General features: G+C 49.7%; 1 protein-coding gene and 1 non-coding gene across 3 annotated transcripts; both read right to left on the reverse strand.

The window, feature by feature from the left end:
- Window positions 1-31: 31 nt before the first annotated feature.
- LOC105497804 (carbonic anhydrase 14) lies at window positions 32-8,344 on the reverse strand. 2 transcript variants are annotated; one of them, XM_011769185.3, is made up of 13 exons: window positions 8,315-8,344; window positions 8,185-8,217; window positions 7,450-7,553; window positions 5,489-5,509; window positions 3,701-3,880; window positions 2,716-2,858; window positions 2,458-2,553; window positions 2,208-2,274; window positions 1,868-2,025; window positions 1,648-1,768; window positions 1,393-1,413; window positions 1,196-1,280; window positions 32-492 (listed from the first exon to the last, which is right to left on the reverse strand). In XM_011769185.3, exons 3-13 carry the CDS (start codon window positions 7,502-7,504, stop codon window positions 426-428), a joined length of 1,014 nt encoding a protein of 337 aa, XP_011767487.1. In that variant the 5' UTR covers window positions 7,505-7,553; window positions 8,185-8,217; window positions 8,315-8,344; the 3' UTR covers window positions 32-425. The 2 variants fall into 2 exon arrangements, with proteins under 2 accessions (XP_011767487.1, XP_070942302.1); XM_071086201.1 differs by lacking the exons at window positions 2,458-2,553; window positions 8,185-8,217; window positions 8,315-8,344 and having other exon boundaries at window positions 7,450-8,138.
- On the reverse strand, window positions 3,542-3,645 carry LOC112429539 (small nucleolar RNA U13). Its single transcript, XR_003021831.2, has one exon. It is a non-coding gene; the product is annotated as a small nucleolar RNA U13 (small nucleolar RNA).
- Window positions 8,345-13,513: the final 5,169 nt, after the last annotated feature.

Genomic DNA, 13,513 nt, shown 5'->3' on the forward strand with positions numbered 1-13,513 from the left:
CAAAGGATAGGCCGGAATTAAAGTCAGAAACTTTAATTTCCAAATATATTGATCAAAAATATGCAACTTCAACAACAACTCTTTATCCTAAGGAGAGATCCTGCAGTATATCTAGGGAAAGGGCCATAAAAGTAAGGGGGTAGAGGACTTTGGGATATATCCCTGCAACTAAACAGAGTTTGTTCTCTGCATTAACAACACAGGGATTTCCTCATTTCCTACATGTTTGGAGAGGCTGAAGGCTCTGCAGTTCTTCCTCGAATGACAGCCTGGGTCCATTCCTCTCTGTAGGAGATGTCCAGGGGAAGGAGGACATCTGCCTACTACTTCTACAGTGTTTCTGGCCAGACCGTACACCCCATTTTAGAGGCTTCCCGATAGGCATTAGGGGAAGTCATCCACATCCACGGTATCTGAGAGGGAATTTATGCCTCAGTCGTGGCTCGTGCTGAGGTGAAGACCACAGTCTTTCGGTTTTCCAGCCTCTTCTTCCTGGAAAGGGGAATGGCTCGTGAGAATGACTGCTATCTAAGTGAAGCAGATTAGAGGTGGAATAGGAGAATGATTTTTAATAGAAAAGAGGGCTGGGCGAGGTGTTTCACACCTGTAATCCCGGCACTTTGGGAGGCTTGAGGCAGGCGAATCACTTGAGGTCAGGAGTTGGAGACCAGCCTGGGCAACATAGTGAAAACCTGTCTCTGCTAAAAATACGAAAATTAGCCGGGCATGGTGGCACGTGCCAGTAGTCCCAGCTACTCAGGAGGCTGAGGTGGGAGGACTACTTGAGTCCAGTAGGTGGAGGTTGCAGTGATCTGTGATAAAGCCATGCACTCCAGCCTGGACAACAGTGAGAACCTGTCTCAAAAAGCGGGTGACTTGCGCCTGTGATCCCAGTACTTTGGGAGGCCGAGGCGGGCGGATCACCTGAGGTCAGGAGTTTGAGACCACCCTGGCCAATATGGTGAAACCTTGTCTCTACTAAATATACAAAAATTAGCTGAGTGTGATGGTGCGTGCCTGTAGTCCCAGCTACTCAGGAGGCTGAGGCAGGAGAATTGCTTGAACCCAGGAGGCAGAGGTTGCAGTGAGCTGAGATTGCGCACCACTGCACTCCAGACTGGGTAACGGAGCAAGACTCCATCTCCCAAAAAAAGAAAGAAAGAAAGGACTGGAGGAATGGAAAGTAGGACCTCACCGAATCTTTCTAGCAATGAAATAAACAGCCAGGAGAAGGCAGAGACAGCCAACCAAGATTCCTACACCTAGACTCAGCATTTCACCTGGGGGAGATAAAGGTAAAAGGTGTCAGCCTAGGACTAACAGATTTTGAGCCTTTCCCCGACTCGGTGAGGATGCTTCCCCTCCCCACAATATCTTATAAGGCTGCCTTACCTGTGGTGTACAAGGATCCCGCTGTAAGAGAAGAAAGTGGGTCAGTGGGACTTCAGATCCCCATCCCAGCTGGGAGCAGCGCTCTGCTGCTATGCCTGGGAGAATCACCCAGGCACACTGGGGTGGGGGTTGGTTCCCAGTCCAAGCAAGTCCCGAAAACCCCTCTCCTATTAGCCTTTTCTTCCCATTGGCTCCCTAGTTCCTGCCATTGTGTTCCCCTCAGTTTCCCATCTCTTCTGAGCGGTGCAGAATCACCTTGGCTGAAAGAAGCAAAGACCATGCGCTGATTGAGAGGCTGAGGGGCTCGGTAGTTCTGTACCAGAAGCTTAGAGGGCTCCTCTTCCGTGGAGAACAATGTCCCCTGAAGCTTTTCCAGCTGAGGAGCAGAAGCGTGGGAGAGGTGTCACTTTGGGGAGTGGGAAGGGGTCTGAAGTTACAACTGTGTCTCGCCTCACCTCATTTCTCCACCACTTACCTGTTCCATTGAAATTTGGGACCTTCTATAGAAAACTGTCCAGAGCACACTCTGGTAGCAAGGGGGAGTTGTGAGCGAGCCATTGTAGCGGAAGTACTGCTCCAGCTGTGGGGGGAGCAGCTCTCTTAGGTTGAAGGGAGGCACCGAGGTCTTCTGATCTGGGGAGAACAGACTGGGACTCATCTTCCTTGTAGTGTGTCCTAGCTTACCTAGATAGGGCTCCCAGATGCAAAATTCCTTGGCTGTAAGTAATTGCCTCATCCCAAGGCTTTTTAGGATATTTTTTGAAAGGTTTTTGAAAGTCTAATCTTACTTCCTGCTATAGGTTTTTAAGGCTCACCTTTATGACTGATTTCATGCAAGTGACTCAGAATGTGTTCATAAGCTATATTCTTAGTCTCACCCACCTGGAAGAGGAGAAAAGGGAGAGAGTTTGGAATGAGTCCATGTTTGGAATAAGAAATTTATGTACAGAATAAATGGTCAGGGTGGGCTGCTGCCTGCCATAGGAGGGAGGCCAGCAACAGAAATAGGTGTGAGGGTTGCAGAGGAGGTGGAGAGAAACCTGGAAGGGACTGGGGGCTACTGACCTCAATTAGGATGCCCAGGACAGCCAGGCCCTGAGGCCTCTGAGCAGCCTCACTCAAGCTGTCATAGGAATCAGAGTCATAATGTACAATGTGGAGCTGAAGGAATTAAGAGGGAATTGAATCATGGGATGTCCCCACCCCCTTCAAGGCCTTGATACTAGCTGCCACCGTTCCCCTGCTGTCCTCTAAGGTCCAGATCCTTTCCCCAGGACCAACCATCCCTGTTACTTTGAGTCCCAGCTCTTTGTTCCCTGGTACCTCTGCAACTGTGGCTTCACTGTTGATCTGGTGTTCTGACCCCCCTGGGGATCCTTTCTGACCCCAGTGCAGGTGGAGCTGGGCAGCTACGTATTTTCGGGGAAGTCCACCCAGATACAGGGTAGAGGGCAGAGAGAGTTGCACTGTGAGGAAAAGAGCAAACTAGGATTGGTGGAGGAATGTGGATACATTCCCACTCCTGGGTTGCCACCACTTCTTGGGAGACTTGGCCCTCTTCCAGTTTTCTCCCCCAGTAGCACCCAGTTCCTCCCACAGGCCAGTGCTTTTCTAGTATATCTTCCTTTTTCTCGGTTCAAGTCAGTGCAATGATACTAACCTACCTATTGAGCTTGATTATAAACATTTTGATTCCCGCCTTGGCTACAGGATCCTGATCCCTATTCTCATATCTCCAAATTCATGGACAAAGGTTTTTGAGAATTTGCAGGTTAGGAGAATGCTGCTTTCCTCTGACTCCTGAGCTTATTTGTTTGTTTATTTATGTTTGTTTGTTTGTTTGTTTGTTTTTGAGACGGAGTCTCACTCTGTCGCCCGGGCTGGAGTACAGTGGCCGGATCTCAGCTCACTGCAAGCTCCGCCTCCCGGGTTTATGTCATTCTCCTGCCTCAGCCTCCCGAGTAGCTGGGACTATAGGCGCCCGCCACCTCGCCCGGCTAGTTTTTTGTATTTTTTTAGTAGAGACGGGGTTTCACTGTGTTAGCCAGGATGGTCTCGATCTCCTGGCCTCGTGATCCGCCCGTCTCGGCCTCCCAAAGTGCTGGGATTACAGGCTTGAGCCACCGCGCCCGGCCTGTTTGTTTATTTATGTCAGATGGGTAATGTGCCAACATCATAACAAGGTTCGAGGGTGGCACATCTTACGCATGCCCATGAACACCCCATCATCACGCTCATGAACTACAAAATGATCTGACTCTTAAGTTCTGAGCTGGAGCCTACAACTCCTTGGAGCCTATGCTTTTACCTGTGTGGCCATTGTTATGGAGGTCCAAAGGCTCGGTGCCAGGCTGGTCATATCCGTGGGGCTGCAGAGCAGGCAAGTCAGGGTCAAATGTCACACTGTCTGTCTGAATATCGATGGGCGACTGGGCATTGTTTCCACACTCAGGGTAAGAGGCTGGCCAGTGGTCCTGACCATGTGGGCCTGGTGGGGGTTACCAAAGACATTGGTCCTGTTCTCCAGCTGTAGCCAACCTTCAACAACCCCCTGTCCCTTTGACCCTTCCCCTAACCAAGCCATACATCTGGGTGGAGGTAGAAATGGACTTCCCTCCACTCAGGTTAAGACCCCAGTTGTACAGGGATGGGTGAGGTAGGAGTCCCGTTGATTCTCACGCTGCAGTTCCCCTTCCCTACCCAGAGGCAGTGATGATTTCCCTACTATCCTGATGAATGGGGAGTGGTAGCTCTTTTACTTACCTGTATTTTTTTTTTTTTTTTTTTTTTTTTTTTGAGACGGAGTCTTGCTCTGTCGCCGAGACTGGAGTGCAGTGGCCGGATCTCGGCTCACTGCAAGCTCCGCCTCCCGGGTTTACGCCATTCTCCTGCCTCAGCCTCCCGAGTAGCTGGGACTACAGGCACCCGCCACCTCGCCCGGCTATTTTTTTGTATTTTTTACTAGAGACGGGGTTTCACCGGGTTAGCCAGGATGGTCTCGATCTCCTGACCTCGTGATCCGCCCGTCTCGGCCTCCCAAAGTGCTGGGATTACAGGCTTGAGCCACCGTGCCCGGCCAACTTACCTGTATTTTGAGGACAAGAAAGCTGAATGGGGGGAGAGGGGATGCATAGAAAACCTGAATACCTTGAGAGATGGGATTAGAGAGTAGGAGTAGAAAAATGGGAGAAATAAAATGATTCTAGGTAGGCCAGGCACAGTGGCTCATGTCTGTAAGCCCAGCACTTTGGGAGGCCGAGGCAGGTGGATCGCTTGAGGTCAGGAGTTTGAGACCAGTCTGGCCAACATAGTGAAACCCTGTCTGTACTAAAAATACAAAAATTAGCCAAACATGGTGGTGGGCACTTGTAATTCCAGCTACTCGAGAGGCTGAGGCAGGAGAATAACTTAAACCCGGGAGGTGGAGTTTGCAGTGAGCCCAGATTGCACCACTGCACTCCAGCCTGGGCAACAGAGCAAGACTCTGTCTCAGGAAAAAAAAAAAAAAAAGATCTTAGAGAGATAGGGTCTCCTGGAGGCCCCCTATCAAGTGGCCTTGGGATTCAGATATCTTAACTTTTCATCATTCATTTCTTGCTCTCACACTGACCGTTTATCATGGACTCTGGAGTTCAGTTAAGTCATTAATCAGTAGTTCATAGGAACTGAGTTCCACCTCCCCCAGGGTCACAAACTATCCTGCCAGCCTCTTCCTTACCCCTGATCTCCACCTCTGTCCCAATTTCAGATGCAGGTTAGGGGTAGGATGGATTAGGATAGACAGAGCCAGAAGGAGACCTGGCAGCTAAGCTCAGAGTTCCCACCCAGCTTCCTTTCCACCCCAGCTCCCTCCCTCCTACATGATTTACTGAGGACTTAACTAGCTTTTCTGCCAAATCAGGAGGTGTAGGATTTGATGATTAGAGCAGGATCTAGGAGCCATATATGCGAAACTCAAGGCAGGAGGAGATCCAGAAGGGAGGAGCTAGGGTGAGAAGCTAAAGGAAGTCTCCTCCCACCCGCACAGTGTGTCTTCTTGCCAGGTGAGGAGGTCCCAGTGTGAAGGGATTGTCGGGAGGCCGCAAGATCTGCTCACCCTCATATGTCCAGTGTTGACCTGCAAGGCAGAATAGTTTGGGTTACAGCCAGCGCAGCCTGAGGCGGAGCCGTGTCCTCCACGCTCCCCTCCCTCCAGCATTCTGTACTGCTCCACCTCCCTCTCTGCTGTCTCTCCTCCCTCTGCTTCAGCACTTTCCAAAGGAAGCCCTGAAACTGGACACCTCTGTGGAAAGGTCGGGGGGCCTATTTAAAATCACCAGCCAGTCTGTGCTGGTGCCCGCCGAGTAAAAGGGGAGGAGGAAGGAAAAGAGGTAAAGCCCAGAGACTAAAATTAACCTGGATCCAAATGTGCGATTGGCCCAACCCTTACTTTTCTCTAACCTGTGCCAAGTCAATCTAACACTTAGAAGATTGGGATGGGTGAGGTGAGGGTGTGGGCAGAGGTTTTGAAGGATAGGGACTAGAAAGTGGGGAGGAGAAAGGAATTCAGAGTGTGTGTTGGGGGGTGCTACTGAGGGCAGAAGGGGGGATTATTCCTTTGCTTTGCAAAATTGCGTGAATAAAGGCACTGAGCTGTAAAATCATATTCCCTTCTGGTCCCATTAGCTCTAGAGGAAACTCCTCATCACCAGGAGGCTCTGCTCCCTACATTCCCAGATGGTTAGGGAAGGGCAGGAGTCAGGGCAGGGTCTACTGTAGATTGAGAGTGGTGGGTGGGCACAGGCGGCCAGGCTGGCAGGGACAGGATGAAAGTGAAGCATTGTGTGTAGAGAAGAGAGCTGCCAGCTGGGTCACATGCCAGGCTCTCGTGCAGCCCTGTCTGACTCAAAGGCTGAGGGTCTGCAGGTCCAGCCCCTCCATACGGCCAAACTGCCTCAAGAAGAAAACGAAAGGCTTCGTGGTTTATGCTGCAATATTCATACTACTAGAAACTCTGGAGAAAAATCCTAAATTCCTTCCTCTTTCTCTCTCTCTTATTCCCTTAAATTTCTCAAACTTGTGAGTTGTCCTGCTCTTATCCTCGACCTATTCTGCTGGCCCAAGGGAGAGCTGGAGGCAGCCTCTCATTTACCATCTCTGTGGGACCCCTCAACAACTCGAACTCCCTGGTCTGTAAGGTGCCCGTCCCCTCTGGTCAGAGCCTCAACACACTTATTATGTCTCTTCCTCCTCTTTCCCTATTTTTTTCTTTCTCCTCAGATGAGATTTGTGACTCTCCATTTGGCTGCCCACCTGCCCCCATCCTCTCTGCGTTTGCCTTCTGCTCTCTGGACACCCCCCTCACCCTGCTCTTTCCACAAACCTCAGTTACACACCTAGTATGTGCTGGATACTGTGCTAGGCACAGGAAACACAAAAATGAGGTCTAGGAGTTCCTGGGGACACTCCTGGAGCGCTTCGGCCTGTTCTCCCAAGAATCCCTCCTCATCTCCTGGGAGCTCCTGAAAGTCCTTTGTAAAGTGTCAAACAAATGTTGACTGTTACTGCCACTTTCAGAGGATAACCGGGGAGTTAGTCACTCCACAGAATGAAGAGGGAATCTTGGCCAAAAGGGGATGAATTGGAGATCAGGGTCTGAGTTGGGCAGGAAGTATTCTTCCCCCTACCCCCATCTATCCTCTTTTCACCCCAGGCCTCTTTGACTCCCTATTTGGAGGAGTTTGTAAATAAAGAAGTCCAGGAGTCCTGCCTGGGACCAGGGGGTGGGGGAAAGAGCTCTGGAGAAAATCTGTAGCCTGCAAGAAATTCCAGCACTTGCGTATGTACACACCCTGCCCGCCGCTAGTTCTCCCTGACCTCCAATAACAGCAAGGCTGGAGAGACAAAAGGTAAAGAAGGGAAGTGGTCTCCTCCACACCCTGCTGTTTTTTCCTCATCTCTGAGCCTATTATTCCAGCTTCTAGGCTTCCTTTCACACCTCTCCTCCCCACATTCGGCACACCTGGCGACATGTGAACATCAGTACAAATCCACACACAGACATTTAGTTGTACCTACCCCCATCTGCAGCCAGGATCCAAATCACCTCCAGCAGGAGGGCGGAGAACAACATAGTGTCCCAGGAAGGGGTGCAGGGGACTGGGAATTTGAGGACTGGAGGACTAGGACAGGCAGAGAGAGAGAGGGAGGGAAGCGGAGGGGGGAGAGAGAGAGAGAGAGAGCGCGCGCTCCTGGCGTGAGTGTATTTATCTCTGCTTCTCTTGCTGTTTCTGTCTCTGTGGGCTTCCAGGGGATTTGGTGTTCAGTAGGGTACCATGGGTTTCTGGATCCTCAGGACAAATCTCTTGCTGCCTCTTTCTCTGCCCTCTCTCTTTATCTCCCTCTGCAGTCTCCACTCCACTAGCTGGCCAGCGACTTTACAACTGCCTCCTGCTTTTAAGGTGGCTCTGGACGGGTGTATGTGTGGAGGGGGGTGCTGCCTGGGCTGCTGGTGAACAGCTCCTTAAATAGCCAATTAGGCATGCAGGATGGCCCCACTCGGAGCTGGAGCGCGGCAAGTTTCACTGGAGCCCTTGCCCTGGCTCAGGAGCCCAGCTGGGGTGAGCTCTTCCTTCCTCTGCTAGTCACACAGATGCTGCTTAGACAGGTGTTCTCTGGAGCAGGCGGGGTCAAGGAAGGGGTTTTGGGGTTCAACTCAGCCCCCTCAAGAGGACACTGTATTTTCATCCCTCCGCCTGGCTTCACCTCTGAGAAGCAGCTGCCTGGGTGGTATGGGACAGATGGTGGGGGTACCTGTTCCCAATTTCCTGCAGAGTCTGAGCTGCCCTGGAATGGGAAGAGTCCAGAATTAGGAGATATATAACAAGAAGGAATTGGGTACTCAGGGTGCAGGCGAGGGGTGGAGGAAGTCAAGAACTAAAACCTGAGTTGTGTCCTGAGTTCTAAGGAAGAGAAGAAGTAAGGCGAGGAGAACTCATCTGGAGCAATCTCTTCTGTGCCTGTCACCACCCCCTTCCCACGGTGAGGCCTGGGTCCACGTGCCTGTGTGGCCTGGGGTGGGGGGAGCGTTGTTTGCTGGATAAAGCCCATTTGTGTGCCCAGTGGGGGAGGGGTGTAGCAGCACCACGGAGAGACAGCGGCTGTAACTGCCAGACCCAGCCACCTCCCTCTCCAGGGAGCCCAGATCTAGGGCGGCTTTTGTCACTGAAGAGGACACTGACCTCTGGCAGAGAGGCCAGGGCAGGAGGAAAGAAGGAGAGACTTTGGGAACAATCACTACCACCATCAGAAAAAGGCGGTCTCCAGAGAAAGAGAGGGGAGGGACCGGAGAGACCATGTGATCCAGATGGAAGAGGGGCCCAGGGTCTTCCCTCCAGCCCAACAAAGGGCTGAGGCAGGACATGTGGCACTGAATGAAACCTGCCACCAAGGAGCTGCGCCAGTGGAGTATGGAGGCTGTGCGTCTCAGGAATGTGAGCTGATGTTTGCTCCCCACGGGACTGGAAATCCCGATTGGAATGTACATCCTAAATCCCTCGTTAGAGAATGTGAAACCCACAGATGCTTTCAAGCCAGACATTGAAACCTCTTTCTTCTCCATGCCCTTCACCAGAGGCACCAGCCAGGAGGATGCACCCATTTGAAGCTCCTTCTGCCTTCCTTGCTCCTGCCGAGTAGCAATAAATAGCCAAACAAAGGGAGCAGAAGCTAAATAAGGGAGCAGGATAAAAGCCAAATGAACAGAATAATGCATGTGCTGGATCATCAGCTCCTGCAGAGACAGGAGCTCACTGTGCCTTTCTGTCCCCCGTGATTGATCTGCAAAGCAAAGCCATTTTGCTGATGTCATTTCCCTTCTTCTCCTACCACCCTCTGAATTATTTGTCCCCTTCAGGAAAGTTTTATGTTTTGAGGTTCCCCAAAGCCCCATCCATCCCAAAGAGTAAAGGCTTGAAGTATAAATTAGACTTCCCGGGAATCAGGGTACTTAACACAAAGAAACAAAAAAAGAAAGCAGAGACATCTTCGTATGAGAAAAGAGATTTAGTAGGAAAGAAGAGGTCTGAACAGAATGACCTCTCCACCGGGACAGAGTTTCCGTGGAGCACTGAGCTGAGATTCCGATTCCCAAGGCAGATAGCGTGTCTTGCCAGGCGCCACCTCCTGGCTCGTCTATGAATTTTTAAATTGTAATATAAGATGTTTTGTGTATGGTTCCTTCTGGGAGGTATTTCACTGCTGCTGGGCTTTGGGATTTTGCCTACACAACTGAACATTGTTCCACAAAGATATCTTAGCCCGGAATCAACACTTCCCTGATCTTGGGTGAGCAACGCATCCAGCTGCTTATGCTTCCCAGATGACAAAGGCCCTCCTCTCTAGGACAGAGGGAGCCAGGAGGCGAGCGCCGTCCTCCAGGCACTTGACTTTATCTTGATCTTTGGCTTTATTGTGGATATTTCTGTTGTCGCTTTCTAGCTGTGTTGATTTGGAGTAGGTGTCAAGAGGACCCTTATATGTAAGTTAAAAAATAAAAAAAAAAAGTGACACAGCTCCCTCTCCCCATCCGGTCTCAGTTTCCACTCAAACTCTGGCACCTTTGTTTTAACTCTGACCTCACTCTCAAGCCCTTTCCTTGCTTGCATTGGCTAAAACCCTTAAAACCAAAACCAAGCATCCCACTGCCTTCTGGCGCCATCTCCTGTCCTTGTAGATATACTGAAACTTGACTGAGGTCAGGTGCGGTGGCTCACGCCTGTAATGCCAGCACTTTGGGAGGCCGAGGCAGGTGGGCCAGGAGTTCCAGACCAGCCTGGCCAACATAGCAAAACCCGGTCTCTACTAAAAATACAAAAATTAGCTGGGCGTGGTGGTGCATGCCTGTAATCCCAGCTACGCAGGAGGCTGAGGCAGGAGATTTGCTTGAACTCAGGAGCAGGAGGTTGTAGTGGGCTGAGATTGCTCCACTGCACTCCAGCCTAGGTGACAGAGTGAGACTCTGTCTCAAAAAAAAAAAAAAAAAATTAAGTAATTTTGGAAAAATGACCCTTTGGATTATTTTCTTAGTTTTCCAGTTCACATTACACAACAGATGCAGTATGAGAATCTTGTAAATTGAGGACCAGTAAAAGTTTGTGGTCTGAAAATTTGCAAGTCATTTAATTATAAACGATAAGTTACAATATTTCAATTGTAATTTTGTGTCATACATTGATTCCATGAACAGAACGCTGCCTGGTACATAAGTGTTTGTTGATTGAATGAATCTAGTAATTGCAACAGTTATTTACTTTCTTTCACAGAATTTTAGAACAGAAGGGCCCTCAGGCATCATTCTAAACCCCTTGTTATACCCTGTAAAACTGAGTTTTGAGAGATTTAGGGATTCAGCCATGGTTAGTCATATAGCTGCTAGGCTAAACCAGAACAAGGACACAGGCACCAGTGAGCTTTCTCCTACACCATTGGTTCTCAAATGTCAAAGTGCATCAGAATCACCTGGAAAGTTTTTTAAACTTGGAAAACTAATTAAAATACAGATTTCTGGCCAGGTGCAGTGGCTCATGTCTGTAATCTCAGCACTTTGAGAGGCCGGGGCGGGCGGATCACCTGAGGTCAGGAATTTGAGACCAGCCTGGCCAACCACTGCACTCCAAACTGGGTGACAAGAGCAAAACTCTATCTCAAAGATAAAATAAAATAAATAAATACAGATTTCTGGACCTCACCCCCATAGTACCTGATTCTGTAGTTCTGGGTGTGTCCAAATCTACATTAGCATTTATCTTTCTCTTTCTCTCTCTCAATTTTTTTTTTTTTTTTTTTGACAAAGTCTCGGCCGGGTGCGGTGGTTCATGCCTGTAATCCCAGCACTTTGGGAGGCCGAGGCGGGCGGATCACGAGGTCAAGAGATCGAGACTATCCTGGCCAACCAACATGGTGAAACCCCATCTCTACAAAAAATACAAAAATTAGCTGGGCGTAGTGGCACATACATGTAGTCCCAGCTACTTGGGAGGCTGAGGCAGGAGAACCGCTTGAACCCGGGAAGCAGAGGTTACGGTGAGCCAAGATTGTGCCATTGCACTGCAGCCTGGGCAACAGAACGAGACTCTGTCTTGTTTTTTTTTTTTTTTTTTTTTTTTTTTTGAGACAGCTCACCGTAACCTCTGCCTCCCAGGTTCAAGCGATTCTTCTGCCTCAGCCTCCCGAGTAGCTGGGATTACAGACATTTGCCACCACGCCTGGCTAATTTGGTATTTTTAGTAGAGATGGAGTTTCTCCATGTTGATGAGGCTAGTCTTGAACTCCCTACCTCAGGTGATCTGCCTGCCTCAGCCTCCCAAAGTGCTGGATTACAGGCGTGAGCCACCACACCCAGCCTCTCTCTCTCTCTTTTTTTTTTTTTGGAAATAGGGTCTCACTCTATCGCTTAGGCTGGAGTGCAGTGGTGGAATCATAGCTCCCTTCAGCCTCAAACTCAAGTGATTCTCTTCTCAGCCTCCTGAGTAGCTAGGACTATATGTGCATGCCACCATGACTGGCAGGTTTTAAAATTTTTCTTATTTTTTATAGAGACACGATTTTGTCATGTTGCCCAGGCTAGTCTCGAACTCATGGGCTCAAGTGATTTGCCCAGCTCGGCCTCCTAAGGTGCTGAGATTATAAGCATGAGCCACCACAGCCACCTCTTTCTAGTCACCATGAATAAAAACACTATAAATACTTGAGTACAGGTCTTTGAGCAGACATATGTTTTTATTGTTCTTGAGTAAATACGTAGGAGTGGGAAGAAATAGATACTGAGTACTGGATTGTACGGGAAGCGTATGTTTAGCTTTGTAAAAAAAACTGCCAGGCTGTTTTACTTTCTTTTCTTCTTTTGAGATGGCATAGCTCTGTTGTCCAGGTTGGAGTGCAGTGGCATGATCTTGGCTCACTGCAGCCTTTCTTTCCTGGGCCCAAGCCATCCTCCCACCTCAGCCTCCCAAGCCTCTGAGGCTACAGGTTCATGCCACCGCACCCAGCTAATTTTTAAATTTTTTTGTAGAGACAAGCTTTTACCATATTGCCTAGGTTGGTCTTGAACTCCTGGGCTCAAGTGATTCTCCCGCCTCGGCCTCCCAAAGTGTTAGAATTACAGGCATGAGCCACCATGCCTGGCCTCTTTTATTTTATTATTTATTTATTTATGTATTTTTTGAGACAGAGTCTGGCTCTGTTGCCCAGGCTGGAGTGCAGTGGCATGATCTTGGCTCACTGCAACCTCTGCCTCCTAGGTTCAAGTGATTCTTCTGCCTCAGCCTCCCAAGTAGCTGGAACTATAGGCACGTGCCACCATGCCTGGCTAATTTTTGCTTTTTTTTTTTTTTTTTTGAGACGGAGTCTCACTCTGTAGCCCAGGCTGGAGTGCAGTGGCCGGATCTCAGCTCACTGCAAGCTCCGCCTCCCGGGTTTACGCCATTCTCCGGCCTCAGCCTCCCGAGTAGCTGGGACTACAGGCACCCGCCACCTCGCCCGGCTAGTTTTTTTTTTTTGTATTTCTTAGTAGAGACGGGGTTTCACCGTGTTAGCCAGGATGGTCTCGATCTCCTGACCTTGTGATCCGCCCGTCTCGGCCTCCCAAAGTGCTGGGATTACAGGCTTGAGTCACCGCGCCCGGCCAATTTTTGCATTTTTAGTAGAGACAGGGTTTCACCATATTGGCCAGGCTGGTCTCGAACCCCTGACCTCATGATCCACCTGCCTCAGCCTCCCAAAGTGCTGGGATTACAGGTGTGAGCCACTACACCCAGCCTATTTTATTTTTTTAAAATAGAGATGGGGTCTTGCCATGTTGCCCAGGCTGGTCTCATCTCCTAGGTTCAAGCGATTCTCCTGCTTAGGCCTTCCAAAGTGTTGGGATTACCAGTGTGAGCCGTTGCACCTGGTCCCCAGACTGTTTTTCATAGTGCTTATAAAGTTTTTCTTTCCCATCAGCAATGTATGAGTTCCAATCGTCCTCATCTTTGCAAGCACTTGATACTGTCCATTTAAAAGAAAAAAAAAAAAAGTACGGCTGGGCACAGTGGCTCACGCCTGTAATCCCAGCACTTCGGGAGGCCAAGGTGGGCATATCACG

Source organism: Macaca nemestrina, chromosome 1 (assembly GCF_043159975.1).
Source record: "Macaca nemestrina isolate mMacNem1 chromosome 1, mMacNem.hap1, whole genome shotgun sequence".
Lineage (NCBI taxonomy): Eukaryota > Metazoa > Chordata > Mammalia > Primates > Cercopithecidae > Macaca > Macaca nemestrina.